The sequence below is a fragment of the Vanessa atalanta genome, chromosome 30 (assembly GCF_905147765.1).
Source record: "Vanessa atalanta chromosome 30, ilVanAtal1.2, whole genome shotgun sequence".
Taxonomy (NCBI): Eukaryota; Metazoa; Arthropoda; class Insecta; order Lepidoptera; family Nymphalidae; genus Vanessa; species Vanessa atalanta.
This window is the reverse complement of record NC_061900.1, coordinates 1,464,041-1,487,400: the sequence shown is the minus strand read 5'-3', so window position 1 is coordinate 1,487,400 and position 23,360 is coordinate 1,464,041. Positions and strand designations below refer to the sequence as shown.

The window sequence follows — 23,360 nt, the reverse complement described above, 5'->3', positions numbered from 1 at the left end:
TAGATTTCTTCTTCGACCAATTGGCGAACTTCAATCTTAATAAATACTGCACGTTCATTGGTTAATTATCGCGTCATCAGTCACAATCGACCAATAAAATCATTTAATTTATATATTTAATCATTTCAGAATTCGAAGGTGACCCGTCTATGGTAAAAATTTCGGTTTCGCCATTTTTCGTCTGGCGAGCACCAGATCTTTCCCTTTTAAACCGGTCAGGCTGATCTTCTTAATGGCGAATCTCGATTTTCTTGCTTTTATGTCTATTATCTCTGGTTTATCGTCTGTTATTGGTTCTGGTCTATTTTCCATCCATATGTATTGTTCGGTTTCCGGTATGTCTATTTGAATGATGAATTTACGTGGGACCTGAAATTAATTAATTTCGTTTAATTTTCTACATAGTATAGAACAAAGTCGCTTTCCGTCTGTACGCTTAGATTATATAGACAGATTTTAGTACTATTGATTGGATACATAATATACACTATACGTTAACTATCTAACCTCGCTAGACCAACGGCGCAGATGATAGAGGATGTTGTTGCTGTTGGTGGTGATGTTGATCGTGATGATAATTAAGTTGATGATGATCGTGTTGATAATGATGGTGAAGATGATGAAGGTGATGATGATGATGGCGGAGATGATAATGGTGAAGATGATGGTGATGATGGTGGTGATGGTGATGATGGTGATGATGATGATGGTGGAGATGATGATGGTGATGATGATGGTGGTGGAGATGGTGATGGTGATGATGGTGGAGATGATGATGGTGATGGTGATGATGGTGATGATGGTGGAGATGATGATGGTGATGATGGTGGAGATGATGATGGTGGGGATGATGATGGTGATGATGATGGTGGTGGAGATGGTGATGGTGATGATGGTGATGATGGTGGAGATGATGATGGTGATGATGATGATGCTGGAGATGGTGATGGTGGAGATGGTGGTGATGATGATGATGCTGGAGATGGTGATGGTGATGATGGTGGAGATGGTGATGGTGATGATGGTGGAGATGGTGATGATGATGATGATGGTGGTGGAGATGGTGATGGTAATGATGGTGGAGATGGTGATGGTGATGATGGTGGAGATGGTGATGATGATGATGATGGTGGAGATGAGGATGGTGATGGTGATGATGGTGTTGATAATGATGGTGATGTTGATGCTGATTATAATCGTGGTGATAATTATGGAGATGATAAAATACATACAACTCGCAATGAAATTAAATACGACTTACTATAATCTCCCGACAGACATCTGGCTGAGCTTTGTAGTGGGGGATGTATTTAGATGGAATTGACAAAGGTCTCTCAATTCTACAGAACTTGACATTCGGAAAATCTGGTTTTTGATACCTATAAAAGTTGAAATAAAATTAATCTACTTTGTGATACTGCTCTGTGTAAGCCGGACTGTGTAAACACCACTAACTCATCACTCTACCTCCATATAGCAATACTACAGACACAACAGTTGTTTCAACAGACACAAGGGTCATAAAGCCTTAGTTCCCAAAGTTTTTCGTGCATTAACGACACAAAAAGTGGATAATATCTCCTAGCCTTGAGATTTATCTTATTGGCTAAATTAACGATTGAGAATGGTTACCATACACGATCCCAATGATCCAGATGTTCTGGTTTCGGCATTAGTATCTTCATCCAGCGAAGAATGTCGCATCTAAAAAAATCAACCTCAGATAAACGAACCTCAGGTTAACATATTCCATGAGATTTATTAATAGCTCTGCTATGTTGTGTATCATAAACAGTTCTTGGTTAGTACATTTTTATTAATAAATTAGTAATACAATACAATTCAATTTAAATACTTTTATACACTTTAATTTTACTGACAAAAAACTGATACCAACTTAGACAATATAATAAACTCAATTTTTACGCCAATCCAATATGAACACCACAGATTATTCAAGCTCTCGATATCGCGAAAGTCAAGGTCCAAATTGTTTTTTTACTTAACACCTCTTGTTGGAATTACATGTGGATATTTTACATTAAATTTATCTATCCTTAGGTTGCAATTATACATATAATTTCACTTAAAGGTAGTTACAGCTAGCATAAAAAATAAAACTATACGAAAACATATACGGCATATATATATATTTATAAAACATAAGCTAATTAATAAAAATAGGGTAACTTAAAAAAAGAAAAACAAACAAAAGCTGATAAATCAATAATACGGTTAATATCACATAATACGGTTCAATGAATATTTCTTAAAATGTCCAGGTCTACGCGTTGTAGTATCTGATAGGACATTCCGTCCAGGTCCCAGTCCCCTAGTTAGACGTGCGTCTTAACCTAAGATTGCTTGAACAAACCAATATTGAAATATCGTGTGTTTAATTTGTGTTTATAAATCATCGTGTTCGACGTTCAAGGGAAACATAGCGAAGAAAAAAAAAATATATAAAATAGGTAGGTGGGGTGGGGGGCTTTGGCAAATGGTTCACTTGATGGTTGGGCCCCATTGCCAATAGACATTGGCGCTGTATGAAAATTAACCATACCTTACACCGCCAATGCGCTGCCGACCGATTGAAATGAGATGTTTGTCCTTTGTGTGTGTAGTTACACTGGCTCATTCACCCTCCCACCCCATTGCTGTTTTATGTAAAATGTCTGATGAGTGGGTTGTTCCTACCCGGACGGGCTTGCACAAAGCCCTACCAAGTAGTTAACAAACCGAGGAGAAAAAGGTACTAAGCCCAGCCTTGATACATTTGTATACAGATTGTTCTCTAAATGAATGAAATATTCGTACCTGTTCCACGTCCGTCTGATCCCCCATGTAGGTCCAGTTCGAGATTTGAATAGGGTACATAGGGTCAAAGGTTTCCTTTCCGGTAAATTCATATTTCTTGAGAATCTTATCATTTCCATGTCGAATAATTTGCGTATTTTTGATGTTATTATCTGAAAGAAAATGTCCATGAAAATTAGAGGACTTAGCTTCGATTCGACAATTAATAGGTGGACGATAATTGGGACGAATTTTCTTGGTGGTAGGGCTTTGTGCAAGCCCGTCTGAGTAGGTACCACCCACTCATCAGATATTCTACCGCCAAATAACAGTACACTGTATTGTTGTGTTCCGGTTAGAAGGGTGAGTGAGCCAGTGTAATCACAGGCACAGAGGACATAAAATCTTAGTTCCCAAGGTTGGTGGCACATAGGTGATGTAAGGAATGGTTAATATTTCTTACAGCGCCTTTGTCTATGGGCGGTGGTGACCACTTACCATCAGGTGGCCCATATGCTCGTCCGCCAACCAATGCCATTAAAAAAAAAAAGGAAAATTTTAAGGACGCGTCACGTTTAAGGAGCTTTCGTTACATGAAAGAGACGAAAGATATGACGTAGAGTGAAAGAGCTATATTTCTAAAAGTTTCCCTTCTATGGTTCTGAGAATTATGCCGCAGCAAGAATCAATCAATTAATGTCACGTACCTTTATATGTTCGAAGTCTTTTATGTTTATTTGAGCCAAATTCGATGGATCTTCCAGTAGAATAAGTCGTCTTCCATTGATGTGATTATTTAAAAAACATTCCTGCAAGTGTCATCATTGAAGCGTTAACACAAGCATTGCACGCTCGTACAAATCTAAATATAAACATATGTATGTGTACGAGCGAGATGGAAGGGAAAACTGAATAAAATTGAATGATTTTAAATGTGTGTCTTATATATAAAAAATGATTTTGGTGCCGAATTCAACCTTAGCGACAATCCTCCGCACTGCAAATGGCGCATAGTTAACGAAACTTACTATATATTTTAAAAAAGATTTTTGATAACACCAAGATTTTGTTTTTATTATTTTACCGCCCTGGGCACCAGTCGTGTCTGAATGCGTTTAAATCAAAAACTACTAAACGGACTTACATACGGTTTTACAAACAGACGGTTTCGTGTTTTCTTTGTAAAGTTTGATATGTTATCTTTACTTCAGGTTACCGTATATTGATGTAATCCTACGTCATCAGCCAGCCATCTTGCGACGTCAGATTCCGACCAATCAAATACATCTGTCAATTTCAAACCGTCAACGACTTTTGCCGCCAATTCGTATAATGTCAGAGGAGACTGTTGGCAAGGTTTAATTTTCCTGAAATACATTTAATAACAAAATCTTTGATTACGTACATGTCTAAATAGACTGACAAAGCTGATAACGCGGCAAAAAATATAGTAACCAACTATTGGCCATTAAATACACGCACACTAGTAAAGTAGTATGACGTTCGGCGAGTGTTAAGCGTAGCTGTCACGCACACCGAGATAATGAAGTTGTTTTAGTTCTTTTGTAGTGCAATACACAAATTAATTTTGCCAAGTGATTGGCAAGGTTTATTATATAGTAACTAATTTTATAAAATCAACATGAAATCAGCATACACGGTATCAGGTACAGGGGTACAGCTCCTCCCCATTTTACGCTGGCAAAGCCGTGGACGGAAACGAGTAAAACAATTATATGTTTCACTAGCGACCCGCCCCGGCTTCACACGGGTGACTGATACTAAATATACTACAAAATGTAGTTTTTTCAGTCATTAGAAAATACAAATCGCTATGTCCCTGCGTATTAAATCTGTAATATCTTCGAAAATATTCATTTAAATTACATGCTGTAATAGGTCATATTGATCTATATTAAATGAACATTGTATTTAAGGTACTTAATAGGATAAGAGCTGAATTTTCATGTGCTTATTAATTGGTGTTTATAATTCATCTCGTTCTCGGCGGTGAAGTAAAACATCGTGAGGAAACCTGCATGTGTCTAATTTCAAGGAAATTATGCCACATGTGTATTGCACCAACCCGCATTGGAGCAGCGTGGTGGAATATGCTCCAAACCTTCTCCTCAAAGGGAGAGGAGGCCTTAGCCCAGCAGTGGGGAATTTACAGGCTGCTAATGTATGTAATGTAATGTAATTGGATAAGCATTAATGCTAAACTTCTTAAAATAGCTTCGAAAATAAGCCATTATTTCTAGTAAAAAGTAAAGGATAAAAAATGGTTATTGTGGGTTAGCCATAAGAGATCGCGGACATTTTTGAATACCTATTTAAGGTGTACAATGCTGTTGTACATTATTTTGATCTATCTCGTAGGGTTTTCAGCCAGCGTTTGCAATGTAAGCGCAAAAAATGTATAAATTTACGACATCACATTAGAAACTTTTAAAATTATCAGTGTTACTTAACTATATTATCTATATATTATATACAAAAACCTTCCTCTCGAATCACTCTATCTATTAAAAAAACAGCATCAAAATCCGTTTCGTAGTTTTAAAAATTTAAGCATACAAAGGGACATAGGGACAGAGAAAGCGACTTTGTTTTATACTATGTAAAGATGGTTAACTACTGAGAACCTAGCTGATTCTTCTCCGTAGAAAATACTACTCAAATTGGTGACTCGACTTTCGCCTGTCTTTTAACCTATGACAAAATTACATACTTATTCTTAACATAGCGATCCTCCTTGGGAAAACATGGACATTCTAAACATGTAGTTTTATCAGCCGTGATGAAAACCGGCTTCCTAATAGGGATGACGGCGGATGGGACACGTCGTGGTATAATTATTTTCTTCTTACTCAGTGATGGCATTTCTGAATTCCTTTTTTATCTGTCAAATTTAACGTCACAAATAGTATTTAACTAGACTGACTTGACATATGCTATTTGTTTTAGATATTGGATATCATTGAAAGCCCGCTAAGTTTCTTTGGCCAGTTCTCCTCAGGTCAGGGTATGTTATTTTCCGAACCGGCGGTTATTTTGAATCAAAGTATTTCATTTGATTTGTTTGTGACGGATTGGGAATAAACAATGGCTGAACTTTGAGTAACTTGTACACTATTTTGGCGAGACCCCACACAAGGGACATAACATCTTAGCTCCCAAGTTTGGTGGCAATGTAAGGAATGGGTAATATTTCTAACAGCGTTTTTGTCTATGGGTAATATTAGTTATATATTTTCTTACCACAACGATATTATGTTTCGATATTATTAAATTTATATATAAAACATAATTAATGTAACGTTAAAATTAAAACGCGTAAACAAATTTGTAATTTTGTTTGACATTAACAGTGACACATTTTTTTTTAAATTTTCTATTCGGTTAAGGATGTTTGATCATACAGCCAAAAAAATAATTACATAAATAGTTTATATTACTATATCCTTCTTTACTGTATTTTATTTAAATAATTATATTTTTTTATTAATGATTCTATATTTTTATGTAATTGATTCAATATTTATCATTTGTTGCGTTGAATTATTAAATATATCGATAAACATAAATTGCGATGATTCCTTACATTACCAATGCGCCATCAACCTTGGAAACTAAGATGTTACGTTCCTTGTGCCTGTAGTTACACTGGCTCACTCACCCTTCAAACCGGAGCACAACAATACTGAGTATTAGACACACCGTTCAAGGGTGAAAAGTTTACGAGACAAGCTCATCGTTTTATTTCGTTGCGATTTAATTATTTTGTAATTATATATGACGGATTATATTCGTACAAATAACCTTTTCCAATGGACGTAGGAAAACGATAAACAAACCTTAGATTTACGTATTTCATGCGATTTGCTAATAACTCAGCTAATTCGTGCACTATTAAGAGTTTATGATTAATGTATATCTTTATTTATAATACAACACTATTGTATTTCCACTTAATTTTTACTTCGAAAATTCCGATAACAGTTTCGTCGACGATCAAAGCGCCATTTTTTCGCATTACCACAGTGAATATCATAGATTAATCAAGCTCTCGACCAATGATATCGCGACAATTTGCTGTCAAATGTTAACAGCAAATTACACATACAGGAATAGAGTATACATGTACTACTATTAGTACATACAAGAAATTTAAATGATAAGCTTGCGCTATTGACGAAAAGCGGCATTTCGCGAAACTTCAAAGGTGATCGTCCATCGGTAGTTTTTCTGAACGCTGTGATTTTAAAATGATGTAAAATTTGACGTTCACTTTGACATTTTACCCAATTCCATACACAGGTCCACACTCGGCTCACGTACCTCCGTCACTTGATCGTGTCTCTGGCCCAGGCGAAGGACATCGACAGGACCCTGCTGATCTTCTCCCATGATTACTATGATGAAGAAATCAATAATTTAGTCAGGAGTATTGATTTTACGAAGGTAAGGAATTGTTTATCTAATTGCAAAAATTTGGTAAGATCTAAAAATATGTCGCGACAAAGTTACCTGTAATGTGTTTTTTAAAATTTAAGCATGTTACTAGGTTATGCAAATCTTCTACCCGTACTCCGTTCAGACCCACCCCCTGGAGTTTCCGGGGATGGATCCCAATGACTGCCCTCGTGATGCGAAATTGGAACAGTTGAGTATTTAGTTTTATTTTATTTTATTTAAAGGCCGGCAATGCACCTGCAACCCCCCTGGTGTTGCAGATGCCCATGGGCGGTGGTAATCACTTTCCATCAGGTGAGCCTCCTGCTCATTAGCAGCCCGTAAATGTCCCACTGCTGGGCTAAAGCCTGCCCTCCCTTTCGGGAAGAAGGTGTAGAACATACTCCACCACGTTGCTCCAATCTTTTGTCCGCCGAAAGTTTCCTCGCGATGTTTTCCACTGTCGAACATGACACAAAAATCTCATAATAATATTCACGTCTTGTAATCAATGGGAAAACATCGCTCTTCGATAACAATACTGTTTGCAAAAATTGCAGGGCGTTAAAACTAAAATGCAACAATGCTCTGCACCCCGACCTGCACGGACACTACCGGGAGGCGAAGTATGCACAAACGAAACACCACTGGTGGTGGAAGGCGAACAGGATCTTCAATCAGCTTCAGTGTACAGCGAGCCACACGGGTATGAATAATATTAGTGTCGTTAGTTGTTCGAACGGTACTAGAGAGACGTTCTATAAATAAACTTTAAATAGTTGGACTTCCGGTTGGAACGAAGTTGCTTACGGTATATATTATGTATTAAATATATACGATTAAATAAATTAGCAGCGTTTGAGATATATAAATTACAAGAAATTAAAATTGTTATTAAAATGCTATGTGAATTAAAAATTCGTTTTTTTATATATAATAGAAAGAGATGGAGATAACGAGAGAGAAAGGGACAGGTTCTCTGCACGTGGCAGGGTTTACAGTAGACATTGAATTGACAGTTCTCTTAACTGGCACAAGGGACATAACATCTTAGCGACCGTTGTCCATAGACATTGGCGCTATAAGAAATATTAAACATTCCTTACAACGCCAATGCGCCACCAACCTTCGGAACCAGATGTTACGTCCCTCGTGCCTGTAGTTACACTGGCTCACACCCTTCAAACCGGAACAAAAAAAATACTTAGAATTGATGTGTTCCAAAAAATAATTCGTAAGTATTGCTGCTTGGCAGTGCAATATATGATGAGTTGGTGGTACATACCAAGATGGGCTTGCACAAAACCCTTCCACCAACTAAACCTTGTATCCGTCGTGATATCAGGACGCTGTCCCCTATACTCGCCTCACTTCACACCGCTAATATATCGCCTGTTCCACCCGATCCTAACTTCACATTACTCGTCTCAATATTAAACAGCCAATGTCTACAGACGTCCTATGTGGTTGACAGAATATGCTACCCTAGTACAATTATGTTTTCGCTTTACAGGTATGGTGGTATTTCTAGAAGAGGATCACTATGTGGCGGAGGATTTCATACACATCCTCAATCTACTCCGGACCACCGCCGATAAAACGTGTCCCCAATGCGAGATCTTATGTCTCGGGACATATCTTAAGACTTATCAGTACCACAGCACGAGCGATAAGGTATGTGTAGCATAACATTTTCATACATTTTTTTTTGAATATAATTCTGTCTAAAGCCTATTCCAATCAGGAGAGGAGTAAAGCTAAATAAACAACACTTGACCTTGAATTGACGCGATGTCATTGGTCGAGAGCTCGTATGATCTGTGATATTCCTATATACGAGAAAAAATGCGTTTTTAGTAATCGTCATCGGAACTTGGAAGTAGAATTAATGTGTATGTATGTATTTGTGTGTATTAAGTATTTATGTGGAATAGTGTTTTATTATATATAAAGACTAGTGGGTCTCCAGTGAAACGTCGCGTTTATTTAAAAGATTTTTTGGCAATTTCGAAACCTATGACAGGTTTTGTTTTGATTTAATTTCATTGTGAACTGCAAGTCACTGTCACTGTCACTGTCAATGTCGGCTACATTTGGCGCCAAAATGATGAAACCTTTTTTAATTGAAATTTTTAATACCGAATAGTATACACTAGTTCAGTTATAATTATTGTTTGTCGATAAAAATTTACTTTAATTTTGTTAACGTTTTTTTTTCTTATACAGTCGTAGTACCGCTCTCTAACCGACAAGTAACTTATTTCCGCTCTCTAAATTTAATTCTTTGTTAAGTCGTAACAATTTAGTAAATTGCAATTAGGAGTCCTGTTTAATTATCTGCACATCTACGGCTGGAGCTCTTCAAAATGAGACCATAGCCGATTTTTTATGTGCAGCCATCGTCCCTAGTCACAAACAACGGGACAAAAAACGGCTTACGTTACTAATATATAATACATATAAATAAATAAATAATAAATATCGGACAACATCACATACATTACTCTGATCCCAATGTAAGTAGCTAAAGCACTTGTGTTATGAACAATCAGAAGTAACGACGGTACCACAAACACCCAGACCCAAGACAACATAGAAAACTAATGAACTTTTCTACATCGACTCGGCCGGGAATCGAACCCGGGACCTCGGAGTGGCGTACCCATGAAAGCCTGTGTACACACTACTCGACCACGGAGGTCGTCGAATAAATATTCATCAAGACCTGTACTGATCTATTATCAATTCGCTTGGAATATGTATATCTGTGGTTTGTTTAGCTTTACTCCTTTTTCGATTGGTTTATTAAATGTGTACGACGAAATAACGATTCTAAGGGATTGTTTTTTATTTACATATATTTGGGAAGTATAAGTGTGGAGTTATGACAACACCGATATATTTTTTTTTTTAATTTTGCCGTTCTGACAGGCAAAGAAAGTTTCACAAATACTTGATATTAATAAAATCTATTAAAGAATGTTTCATTCGGTTTACGTTCATCCATTCACAGATCATCTGTAAATCATTCAATGTTGTTGCTTTTAAAAAAAATGATACACAGCGATTGTTGTTTTTACACAAATAACATTAATAATTAAAAAAAAAAAATAGATCCGCACAGCCTAATCAATGTTTTATTTATTTAATTTCTAATCTGTATTAAAATTATGACGTTTCGAATATCGATTTATTTTAATTGCTATTCGATTATTGTAATCGATTCTTGCATTGTTTACGTTTGTTAATAAATCGCTTGCTGATTAATAATTTATTGGCGAAAGGTTACAGTGTTACAAAGTAAGCTTATATATGTGAGGTTACAAAGTATTCTAAAAAGACTGTATTTAAACATTATCATTTACTTTAAAAAGAGTTAAACTTAAAGGATAACCTTTTATCCTTTACGAGTTATTTACATAGACCGTGTTAAGGATAATTAGTTCATCCCCTAATAGAAAATTAAATACATGCATAGCAAAGTAATTGAAATTAGTAAAAACAAATTAAAAAATAACCAAACGGAATCAATATTTACTATTTAAGCGAAATAAGACTCGCTGATTAATCACGAAATCTCGGAAACTATAACACCTTTATACTTTAAATTTGGCAGGTATGTTCCTTGTAGGGTCTAGACATACGCTAAATGCGGATTATACGAAACTCCATCCCTGAGGGGGTAAAACGGGGGTTGGAAGTTGGTGTTTTATAAATTTCGTGCGAGTAAAGCCACAGGTTCAGCAAGTTTTATCTATTAATGAAATGCGTTCAAATTATATTTATCGTAATGTGCGAAAGAGACAAAGATATCTTGAAGCGATTTCAAAGCTTGTCTAACATGGCCCTCTACGTGATAGCAGATGTTTGGGAATTTCACTTGACGTTCCCTGACGATGTCTTGTTGACAATCTTTGATTTGAATTCCCGCGTAAATTTCGTTGATAAATATAGAAGGGAGACAGGTGTAGTCACAGTAGCTTTGTCTTTGTCTGGAATTGTAAAATTTGTAAGTAACTCTTGATCTCTACGTTCGAAATATACAGTTTTAATTATGTATTTGATTACAAATTGTATGTTTTATTAAATAAGGTAATCTATATTTTATGTTTCGAATGAAAATCATAAATATATTAAACTAAATAATTAAAATAACATTTTTCTATATGGCAACCCAGAATTTTAATTGTATGCAGTGGCATTTGTTCGATTTAGTAACAGACAACACGTGGATCTTATCATTGTCTCGCGTAAAGTAACGAATGGTTAATCTTCCTGTATTAATTTAATCGGTATTTATGTCTGTGGCAGCAAGGGGGAGGGGGGTTGGTCTCGGTAACTATTCCTCATAAAATGACGAGTCATTTTGTTTTTTTTTTTTATATTCGAATAGTCATGAATAATTTTCTTATTAATTAATTAATATCTGTCTGAGTACTACTCTTCAAATAGTCTACCGTCAAACAGCTGCTGTGCTGTGTTCCGGCTTAAAATCAGTGAGTCAGTGTAACTACTAGCACAAGGGACATAGCATCTTAGTTCCCAAGGTTGGTGGCGAATTGGCGGTGTAAGGAATTGTTAATATTTCTTACAGCGCCAATGTCTGTTGGGAATTGGTGATAACCCATCACGTGACCCATGTAACCGTCCGCCTAACAATGTTGTATAATAGATAAATATGACAATCGATTTTGAACCTTATCACGTGGTTAATAGAGAAAGAAGCACCTTACCCTGAACTACATACAGCAAGTCCGTGCTATCAGCGAAGAGAGAAGAAAACGGCAACACGACACGCAAACATGGAACTACCAAGTCTATCCGAATTTATATGCGAACACGCAAAAGGTTTGGTACATTGAAAACTGTTTTATACCGAACCTCCTTAGATACCCCAGTTCATTGCTAGAATGGTTAGTTTTTTTTTTTGTGATCAAAACTCGGTGTCGAATTTTGCAAGATCTTTTTTTTAAATATGATTCGAAATTTTTATTATTCTTTTGTTTTAAATAAATGTATTTTTAATTTTTTTTTTATTGTTAAATCTGCATGTTACTAACACGGCTTAAGCTTGGCATGCTTTAGTACTGTATTTAGTTAATTAAAAAAACGCACACGTGATTTTAATTGTGTAATTTGGATGGATTGCTTCACATGTACTCCATCTTCCTTTTTTATAATCTAAACTAATATATAACTACTTGGAAACCACAGATTAAATGTAGACAGATTATTTTTTTGTTTTGGTTTTACCGTATCTGTGGTAATTTATGTAATGTCAATAAAATCGACCTGTCAAAAAACATTTTCGAATTATTTATAGAGATAAAGTTTTAAAAAATAAAGGTTAAGACTTTAGTAACTAATCAGATCACTGTAATATGGTTTAACAATGAAAAATATAAGTTAGAAAACATCTGACATATTTTTTTTTTATGTCGACGTTTCGTTCGGCCGTAGTGAAGTTTCATACCACGTAGTGATGCATGATATCGGTAATTATAGATTAAATTGTAAATATTTATTAAGAAATGGATGAGTATGTCACGATTGGAATACTATTATCTACTTGGTAGAGTTTAATAGGCCGATTTTTTTTTGTATTCCGGCTGGAAGAGTTAGTCAGTGTAACCACAGACACAAGGGACTCTAAAGATAAATCTTTTTTTTTAATAGAGAGTATTTCAATAAATATAATGTGTCAAAGTTTTTATACCTTCTATATGTTATATTAAATAGTTAAATCAATAATAAATCGATCTTATAACAATGGTTTCCAAATAAACTGACATATTGATTCATTTCAATGTATATTATATGTTAATACTCATATACTTAGATTATATAAACATATCCATAGATTTTTGTATGTAGAACTTTGTACAGTCCATTTCAATGGGAGGAGAAGTTGGGGTAGTAAACATCTTTGACCTTGAATTGTCGTGACGTCACTGGTCAATAATTCATCTGTTGTATTAATTGTGGAATCACAAGCAATATGTAAATCAAAGGTTTGGTTATCTGTACTCTGACTGCCATTAGAATCATATAGCATGGCTTAATAACGGACTAACCATATAACGAATATATTGAACGTGTCATAGTCGCCATATTGAATCGATGACGTCATTATATTCAAATTTAATAAAAGTAAACCAACTAGTACTTATTGTTTATTTATATTATTAGTTAACTAGTTAAGAACGGGACAAATGACGTCATCGAAATCTAAAATGGCCGATGACAGACGTCTAATTGTAAAGTGTTGCCCGTTAAAATAATTTCAGTTACAAAATTTTAATTATAATGATGTTTGTTTTGTTATAGACATTATACGGTGAGATGCATATAATTTATCTTTGCTTAGCTCGTTTAATGTATTTAATTATATAATGGCACGTAGATATTCATCATCAATCATTTCACATAACATTCACAGTAATCAGAGATCCGGTTTAAATACAGAACATCTTAGTTGTATATACAAGTTGATTTTGAAATAAGGATTGATTTATACCTCTTGTAATTGGTCGGCTATCACGTCATCGTCAGCCACTGACCAATGACCTTTCAGTGTTATTTATTTGTACGGAAAGCGAAACAAAGTAACGTGATATGATACTGAACCGTGATTTAATACTAAACGTTAATTGGCCGTTGATCACGTCATCATCTGACGTTTATTCTATCGACCAATGAATGAATAACAATTCAGATTAAAGCTAAATTAGTGAACTTTATTTTGATCTGTGTATCAGAAACTAGATGATTTAATGGCTTATATATGACGTGGTTTTCAATGTATATGTTACTGTAAAAGCTCTTAACTAAGGTAAATCTTAATGTTTTCCAGTAAAACCTAAGATTTACCGACATGAGTTGGTAAATGTAAGTATTTATTATAGAGGGACGACTTTTTCGAACTTTTGCCATTCCAACCTAACCTAACCTAACATGTAAATCCTAAGATTTACCAAGTGAATGATGGTAAAAGTTCGAATCGCAAAGTTTTATGGACATTTACCAATTATAATCGGTAAATCTTAGGTTTAACTGGAAAATCTTAAGATTTACCGTAGTTCGAGCTTTTACAGTAACATATATAATATAATTTCTAAACGAAGGAGACAGAGAATCTGTTGTTAAAAAGAGACAAGTATACATTTCTCAATACACGCTGTGAATTGAATGAATCGAATTTAAGTGGTATTTGGTGGCGGTCGTAGATTTGAGGTTTAAAGAAGAAACTTGTCCTTAGTTAAGGTTCAAGCTTGCTTTATACAAATCTTATCAAATTCGATTCAGTGGTTGAAGAACAACGGAGAGTTACTTTCGCATCTAAAATTAGTAAATATGTCACACAAACACGCTTCCAAAGTCTTAAAGCTTTCATTATTAACATTTTATGTATATTATTTAGTTATTCTTTAATAATTTTATATTTTTTTCCAAGCCTTATAATGTTATGTCTTTGCTATAGTAAATAAAAAAAAAAAAAAATTGACACTTGATACAAAAAATTGTTTTTCTATTTTTAAATCTCAATTCGTTTAGGTGTGTCTCTGTGCGTTAGAGCATTTCTGAATACGATTTCTTTAGTTTTTAACGCATGATTTTTTTATCTGTGCATTTATATGTGTCTGTTCAAATAGACTTTTGTATGACTCTTAATAGTTATCGTTTTTTTTTATTTGTACCGTAGTGATGTCAAGGTCTGGTGTAAACAATTTCTTAATTTATCTGACGGATAATACAAAACTTTACTTGCTTGTTTCTGAAAGCTGTCTGGGTACCCATCACATATTCTACCGCCAAACAGCAATTCTTAGTATTTATGTGTTTCGGTTTGAAGGGTGAGTCAGTGTAACTACACCCACAAGGGACATAACATCTTAGCTCCCGAGTTTGTTGGCGCTTTGGGGTTATGTAAGGAATGTCCTCTGTCTATGGGAAACGGTGACCACTTACCATCAAGTGATACATCAGCCCGTCCGTCTACCTATTACATAAACACATGCAAATGTCCTTTCTAGGTAACATAAGAAAGGGATGGATATACTATGTGTGTATGTTGTCTATCTCGTTGATTTAGTACTTAGATATAAGACCGCAGATCCCGATGTAGGACCGATATAGGATTAATGGGTTTATCAGTCCAAAAATTCTCAGTAACAGCTCGGAGTCTGACCGTTGGAAATGTGTTCCGTACCTTGGAAAGACTTAAAGCTGTTGGTTCTACGCCTGAACTCTTTCCGAATGGAATTGCCCATCGGATTATGAGAGTGTAACTGTGTTTGTGCACACATCTGTGCACTTTAATATGTCCTGTATAGTTGCAGCGGCGTAGGTGGACAAGGTGCCCAAGAAAAAAAATCAGGCCCTCATCCCCTCTTTAACTTATATTGCCCTTCAAAATTATAGATAGGAAAAAAAATATCATGTCTTGGGTCGAGGTTTTCTTGCTTTGGGAGCTGCCGAGTTGGTTGAACCAACGTCAAAGTTAGAGGGCCCCTTGAGCTGCGGGGCCCTGGTGCACTGCACCACCTATATTTTTTGACGTTGCCCTCTGAAACCAAAAGCGGTCAGAACGTTATCATTAGTTACAGATGAGGATATTATTAACAATTTTAATTATTAGTAACTAGAGATTGTTTACAATAGATGCTTGGTAGTCATTTTTATTTTGCAAGTTTTTTTTCTTTTCATAGCATGGCATGAGTCCCATTCTATTCTGCCATTGGTATTTTTGAAAAGACGTTAGAGATTTATCAATTACAAATGTGGTTTTGGTAATTATATCAATAGTTATATATATTATAAGGCTGTAAAGAATGACTTTATAATAAATATTGTATTTGCATTTAACTTAAAATCTAAGTTTAAATTCTTACAGATAATAACGTAGAATAGGTAAGTGAAATCACACATCGTTTTTAAAAATAAAATTAAAAGTATGTTTGAAATAAAATAAGTACATTTTAATAATATTACAAAAAGAAGATTTATTTTTAACGACAAATTTTAAAATGATCAAGCAAAAGTCTAAATTATTCCGCCTAATCTATTGTATTATCTGTATTAATCAACACACATTCTTCTAGCTTCAAGGTGACAGATTTTGACTTTGAAAGATAAGGAAAAAAAAAATGTCGTCTCATTGTATTTCCTCTAAAATTCCAGGTGGAAATAACTCCATGGCATTCCAGCATGCACAACATGGGCATGGTGTTCAATAGAACAGTCTGGACTAATATTCTTGAGCTCCAAGAACAGTTCTGCGCTTATGATGATTACAATTGGGACTACTCGTTACTGCACCTGTCCCAGAATAGACCTGGAAGGGAGAAGTTTAAAGTGATACTCTGCAAAGGTCCCAGGGTATTCCATATTGGAGAATGGTTAGTGGATTTACCCATTGCATATTGCCGATATGGCCAAGTATTTAGAACGCGTCCATAACCGTAATTACGGATTCAAAACACTGAATTTTCATGTACTTGTGTTAATAATTAATCTCGTACTTGGTGAAAGGAAACATCGCGAGGGAACTTGAAACCTGCATGTGTTTTTTCAAATTAATTCTGTATACAAATGTATCCATCTGCATTGGAGCAGCGTGGAGGAGCTCGAAATCTCCTCATAAGAAGAGAAGGCAGAAAAAATTATCCCAGCAGTGGGATAATTTTTTTATTATAATACTTGTAGTTATATGTGTAGATCTAATCATTGATGAAGGTGTGCCCCTGTTTATGGTAGTATCCACTTACCATCAGGTGTTCCATTTGCAGGTCCATATGGTCTTATAACTAGGTCCTACTATTGGTCCAAACATTTTGAATCTAAGATAAATAATATAACTAAAAGTCGCCAACGTTCGGCCGAACTGAATCAAATTTTTTTATGCCTAAGGTCTGACAACCCTTAAAACGCGTGTGGGCGAAAACTAATATTAGTATAGATACATTACATTTTTTTTTTTACATTAGCAGCCTGTAAATTTCCTATTGCTGGGCTAAGGCCTCCTCTCCCTTTGAGGAGAAGGTTTTGGAGCATATTCCACCACGCTGCTCCAATGCGGGTTGGTGGAATACAGATGTGGTAGAATTTCGTTGAAATTAGACACATGCAGGTTTCCTCACGATGTTTTCCGTCATCGCCGAGCACGAGATGAATTATAAACAAAAATTAAGCACATGAAAATTCAGTAGCGCTTGTCTGGGTTTCTTACCACTGGGCCATCTCGGCTCATAGATACACTGATAATGAAATTTGTATAAAGGAAAATTATAATCTCTTCCAGCGGTTTTCATCATAAGAAATCCAACTGCAACGCGTCAACGGTTATCAGCAAAGTGCAGAAGTTGCTTCAGGACGCGAAGTCGTACCTGTTCCCGCCGCGAGTGACGGCGACGATCAGCGCCGGTGGCGCGAAGCACAATAAGAAATTAATTAAGGGGAATGGAGGGTGGGGGGACTTGAGGTAAGATAGGGGAGGGACAAGTAAGCCGTTAGGCATGGACGATATCTGTTTTTGTGACATCGGTTGTCTAAAGAGTATTTGGATTAGATGTCGCCCTGTCTTTGTTTAACTTAACATTGTACGATATGTGAGAAAGAGATGAAACAAATGTTTTATCGACTAACACTCGCTTCATCTCTTTCTCACAGATGGGTTACTGTAAAGGTGAAGAGAGATAGGGCGAATATTTCATGAGTTTAATGTTATCGTACTTTGAATGCTTTTACGTACCAGAACGATAATCATAGTTTTTTAACGTCAACATCAAATCGATGAGATCTGATATTCCGACGTCATCCGATTTTAGATTAGTTTGATGTATCGGACACATGCTTTTAAGCCGTAGCTATCAGTAATGTTTAAGGGTATCTTTGGTATATTGGCAAGATAAGACCGCAAATGCCGAGGCTTAAAATTATTGGAGATTTTCGTCGGAATTTCTCAGTAGCATCCTGAACTCTCCCAGGTCGTAACGGATTTCCCATCCCATCTGGTTGTTAGGGTGACGTCATTGAGATTGTATCTGTGTTTGGGCACACACCCGTGCACTAAATATGTCCTTAATTGGCTGTTCGTGTGATCGTAGTTGACTGGTCTACTTTGGTCAGAACGATATAATTAGTTGTATCAAAGAACAATTTCAATTATAAAACGATAAATAACAAGAGATTGTTTACAATAGATGCTCGGTAGTCATTTTGGTAGTTTTTTTTTTTTCATAACATGGCATGTGCCCAATTTTATTCTGCCATTGATATTTTTGTAAAGGTACGTTTATCGATTACAAATTAGGCTTTAGTAATTATATAACAGTAGTTAACTTTAATTACTATTTAGATACTATAAATATTAATTTAATTATGAGAGTGATGTCATAGAGATTGCACCTGTATTTGCGCTAAGCTTTTACACTCGTTGGCTGATGTTAAGATTGGTTGCAGTAGCCGAAATCCTTTAGAACTGCATCATTGATGGATTACGTATATTAAAAAACATAAGAAAAAATACACAATTAACAGAAATATAAGATTTACTTGGTGGCAGGCTCTGTGCAAACCCATCTGGGTAGGTACCACCCACTCATGAAGTATTCTACCGCCAAAGCAATACTCGGTATTGTTGTGTTCCGATTTGAAGGATGACTAAAAGCACAAGGGACATAACATTTTGGCTTCCAAGGTTGGTGGCGCGTTGGTGTGTCTCAAGGGATATCATTTCTTACAGCGCCAATGTCTACGGACGTTGGTGATCAATTTGACTGGAATTACTGGTAGTTAAGTTAACATTATCTCTTCCAGGGATCAAGAACTTTGCACGAATATGACAAGAGTTGAGCGTCAAATGAGAAAGTACATATATTACACGTAGTCTATATGATACAGGTCTGCTATACCAAATACTAAACTAAAACGTAAACGAGTAATTATATTTTGACAGCTCACGATGTACTTATCCGTCCGCCATCTTGTTTTATCTGTCAACTGTCATTTTTTGTAACTGACGGCTGTGTAGTCGAATTGAATACAAAATATACTCTTTTTTTTTTTAAATTACTTTTAAAGTGTATTCGAAATATAAATTTAAAATTAATGTTTAGCTGGTTTGGAATATAGATTCTATTCAGAACCGGCGAGAATGTGTTACAATTTCTTGATTGATTGAACATTTAAATTGTTTTAATGTTACGTGAAGATGTATATTTTGATCCACTATTAATTGAAACGTTTATGCGTCAGAAGCGTTACACGAATAACGTTGCACAAATTCGAACTTAAAAATTATTTTTAATTATTTATAATATAGTCTTTATATCAAATATTACGTACAGACATGTACGATATAATTATATAGATATATTTGTTTTAACCTTCAAGTACTGAACTCTGGTCTCACAGACCGCAATGAATCCTATTCTCACATATAAAGTCGATATTGTAACCGCATCAAAATCGATCAAGTATTTTTAAATTATTAATATTTATAAATTGGATTATTTATCATTAGGTATTATAATTAAAAACAAAAAGAACAAATCTAGTCTGTTAAGTAATCATTTTTAATTGAAATTTATTGTAATTCTGGCTCGTACGTTCGTTCGAATGAAATAACAGTCTAAAAGTTCTAGGACCCAAATTATCACTAAAATCGGCTTAACAGAAAACTTTTGATTTAAACCTTCTTCGAAACGAGCTGCGTCAGCTGGTATAAGTTTTATGTATTGGTTTTTAGGTTTTTTTCAGTTAGTTATTACAAAGACATTGCTCATTTAGTCTAGATTTAGTGCAAAATTATTATATGTTGCCATAATTGTATAGTTTTTAATCATATTAGTCGTTAAGACAAATGAACAAGGACGTGTTCACCAAAATCTAACAGAATTATTAGTTCGTAGACTTCTAGGTATAAGTTTTCAGCTGTCAGTTTCTAATACCATTAGAAAATAAATATATCTTAATTATTCAAATATAAAAACTCTGAATGAATGTTACAGATACAAATTACATCGAAATCTGTTCAGGCATTCAAATGTTACGATTCAATGCATTGTACTAATTTTTTTGGCAGCGTTAAAAGTTCGGGTCTGTTAGACCACATCGTACTTGAGGGTTAGCAAAACAAGTGAGCTGTCGAAATGTTGTTATTAAAATGACAAGTTGTATTGATAAGATAATTTTTTTTTTTATATAATTTCGTTATTTTTTTTCACAAACATTAAGGTGCTTTGAAGTTTCTAGTTGTTTTGCATCGTGAGTTAATAAATGATATGTTAAAATCACAGTATTATAAACTTGAATTGTTATATCTGTCCTTGTCTAATATATGAATTGTTTTTATGCGAGAAAGAGATGGGTAGCGCTGCTGTTTGAGCCAAAGGTCGTATGTTAAAATTGTACTTAATAGATGAGCATAAATGCTAATTTCCTTTTATATATATTTTTTAAGTGTTTCCATGGCAACGATTTTATTTATAATGTTTCTAAGTATTTTTTTTCTTAACAAATTTTTTCATAAGACCTTTTGGATTTACAGTATCGTATATATATGTTTATTTTCTGTATAAATATATATTTTATATTGAAATTTTGTTTTGGAATATATGTGTGATATTAGAAAATTGAGGAAGATTATGTCTGTCTTACGCATCTTATTATTTTTTTTTTGTTATTTTTTATGCTGATGGTACTTTTTTTAAATTTGGAATTATTATTTTTGTGCTGAAATATATTTTCTTTGTATAAAAGTTTTTGTTATGCGTTCTAATTACTGTACCCCTTCTTAAATTTATCTGAATTATGTATGGACTTAATCAAAGTGCGTTCATTTAATTCGTTCAGTACTATTAAAATATTCACCGTTGATCTATTAGTTAATAATCATTATATTCCGAGAACCTGGAGAAAACACCGGAATTTACCGTTTAAAAAGTGAATTTTAACAGAATTTTTATAACATATTTTTTATAACATTGGCTGTATGACACTCTCGCCTTGGACGTGAAGCCTTTGGGACGCGCCTGAACTCTTTCCGATCGAGTTGCATTTGCCGTCCAATCGAATTAAAAGAGTGAAGGAATACCCTGCGAGGCAGATGTAAGCATTACTTCAAGCGGCTTCGGCTAAAATCTACTGCAAAATATCTTGCAGTCAATTCGCTAACATTCCAATCTTCAAAACAGCCATTGTTTCTGCGACTGCGACCTCTTGGACTCTTGACTTTGGAAAATCAGAGGGAGACGGTAGATTTGACTTGAACACTTTTCAGGTATTATTCGCAGTTCAATTGGAAAATCAGAGACGGTAGATAAGCTCTATTTGCGCACACGCCTGTGAACTGTAACATGTAATGTTTGCCTAGTTGACGTTAAGAAGTCGATATTGGTCAAGGTGTTACAACTTTTCCAGTCAAGGTTCATTAAGACTGAAGCAATTGACTGCAACATATGTCCCAGTGGTTAGAACGCGTGTATCTTAACCGATGATTTCGGGTTCAAACCCAGGCAAGCACCACTACATTTCATGTGCTTAATTTGTGTTCATAATTCATCTCGTACTCGACGGTGATGGAAAACATCGTGAGGAAACCTGCATGTGTCTAATTTCAACGAAATTCTGCCACATGTGTATTCCACCAACCCGCATTGGAATATGCTCCAAACATTCTCCTCAAAAGCAGAGCAGGCCTGAGCCCAGCAGTGGGAAATTTACAGGCTGCTAAAAACATATATTAATATGAACTGTTAATAAATAGCATTACAAGAACAACACACAGCGTTAAAATAATCAATGATCGTATGGTTTAAATATGAGGAAAAATTTTGTATCTTAGTTCATCAGGTTTTTTACGGCCCGATGACGTCATCATCACTGAATCGAGAGATTTAACTTAAGTCAGATGTCTGGAATCCAATTAAGGGGTTAATTACTTACGTCCTAATGGTGTAGTGAGGCTGGACCTTGGCTTAGGACACCGTTGACTTTGAGAGGGAGTTATGACGTAGCCATTGTACACCGTATACGTATAGACGCCTTGTCGATGGGTCGTAACGATGTCGTAATGGACATGCTACAAGTAGGTATTCCGATTACCTATTGGTAATGCAGTCCTGGAAAGTCCGAAAAGTAACCCAGGACGGTTCTGCGGACTAAACAATCACGCATTACAACACGCCAGCCAGTGCGAGCATGACGCACACCGCGAATTTCAATCTTGTGAATACATGGAAAATGCCTCTTGACCGATCCGACATCTTTTGTATTATGAATTATCGTTTATCCAGTACACAACAAAAACGAGATAGAAAAACAATCACCTTCATCCTTGGGAATTTCCCAAAAACCGTCACTCGTCCGTTCAGTGGCTATGAATGTTTCGTTGAACGTGTGAAGTGTGAACGCAGCTTTAAGGCTATATTGGCTATTTTGTTAGCTATGAGAGAGTTTGAACTTTGAATGTTGCGACTTATTGTCGAAATATGTAATTGTCGAGCTCGTTAAATTTAGCTTTACTGTTGACTGAAGTTATTTGGCCTCTGCACTATCACCGGGACATCAAGGTCTTGTTTTTTGGACTTTTTGGTTCTAATGGCCTCTACAGAATCACTAGGTTAAAATACTGAAACAAAATGTTGGGTGCCTGAGTTCAGAGTTCTTAGGACGCTGACGAAGTCAGAGGAATGCATCGCTCTAAAGGTTTCAACAATATCTAGACGTACAAAATAAGTTAAAAAGTGTTGCCGTTAAAAAAAATATTGCTTGACAAAATTTGCATTTAATATATTGAATGATAAAACGTTTCTTTTAAAGATGATTTTGTTTATTTTCCTTTAAACATTTACAAAACGTTTACAAAATTTTTGCTTTTATACGAGATTCCGTCAAAATTAAATAATTATTGTTGAGGCTGTTTAGTGCAATACCTTTTCCAAGAAACAAGAATAAAATGTATATTTAAAACTACTGACTGCATTTCGGAAAATTAATTATTTTTTGTTTTATAATATATTTGTTGCGTGATTTATGTATTTTAAATCTGTGTTAATTGTTTTTTTTAATACATTTTTATTTTTGTAAAATAACTGTATTGTTTAAAT

At 35.1% G+C, this 23,360-nt stretch overlaps 1 protein-coding gene across 4 annotated transcripts in view; it reads left to right on the top strand.

Annotated features, from left to right (window-relative positions):
- LOC125075345 (alpha-1,6-mannosyl-glycoprotein 2-beta-N-acetylglucosaminyltransferase-like) overlaps positions 1 to 21,784 on the top strand; it is a 51,477-nt gene extending 29,693 nt beyond the window's left edge. For 2 of the 4 annotated variants that reach the window (XM_047687072.1, XM_047687071.1), the window contains 8 exons: positions 7,117 to 7,260; positions 7,364 to 7,461; positions 7,812 to 7,957; positions 8,765 to 8,925; positions 11,968 to 12,099; positions 16,432 to 16,649; positions 17,552 to 17,731; positions 19,069 to 21,784. In XM_047687072.1, coding sequence (XP_047543028.1) covers positions 7,117 to 7,260; positions 7,364 to 7,461; positions 7,812 to 7,957; positions 8,765 to 8,925; positions 11,968 to 12,099; positions 16,432 to 16,649; positions 17,552 to 17,731; positions 19,069 to 19,138 — 1,149 coding nt within the window. In that variant the 3' untranslated portion in view covers positions 19,139 to 21,784. The remainder of the gene's footprint in view (positions 1 to 7,116; positions 7,261 to 7,363; positions 7,462 to 7,811; positions 7,958 to 8,764; positions 8,926 to 11,967; positions 12,100 to 16,431; positions 16,650 to 17,551; positions 17,732 to 19,068) is intronic. The other 2 variants (XM_047687074.1, XM_047687073.1) reach the window with 1 other exon arrangement.
- Positions 21,785 to 23,360: the final 1,576 nt, after the last annotated feature.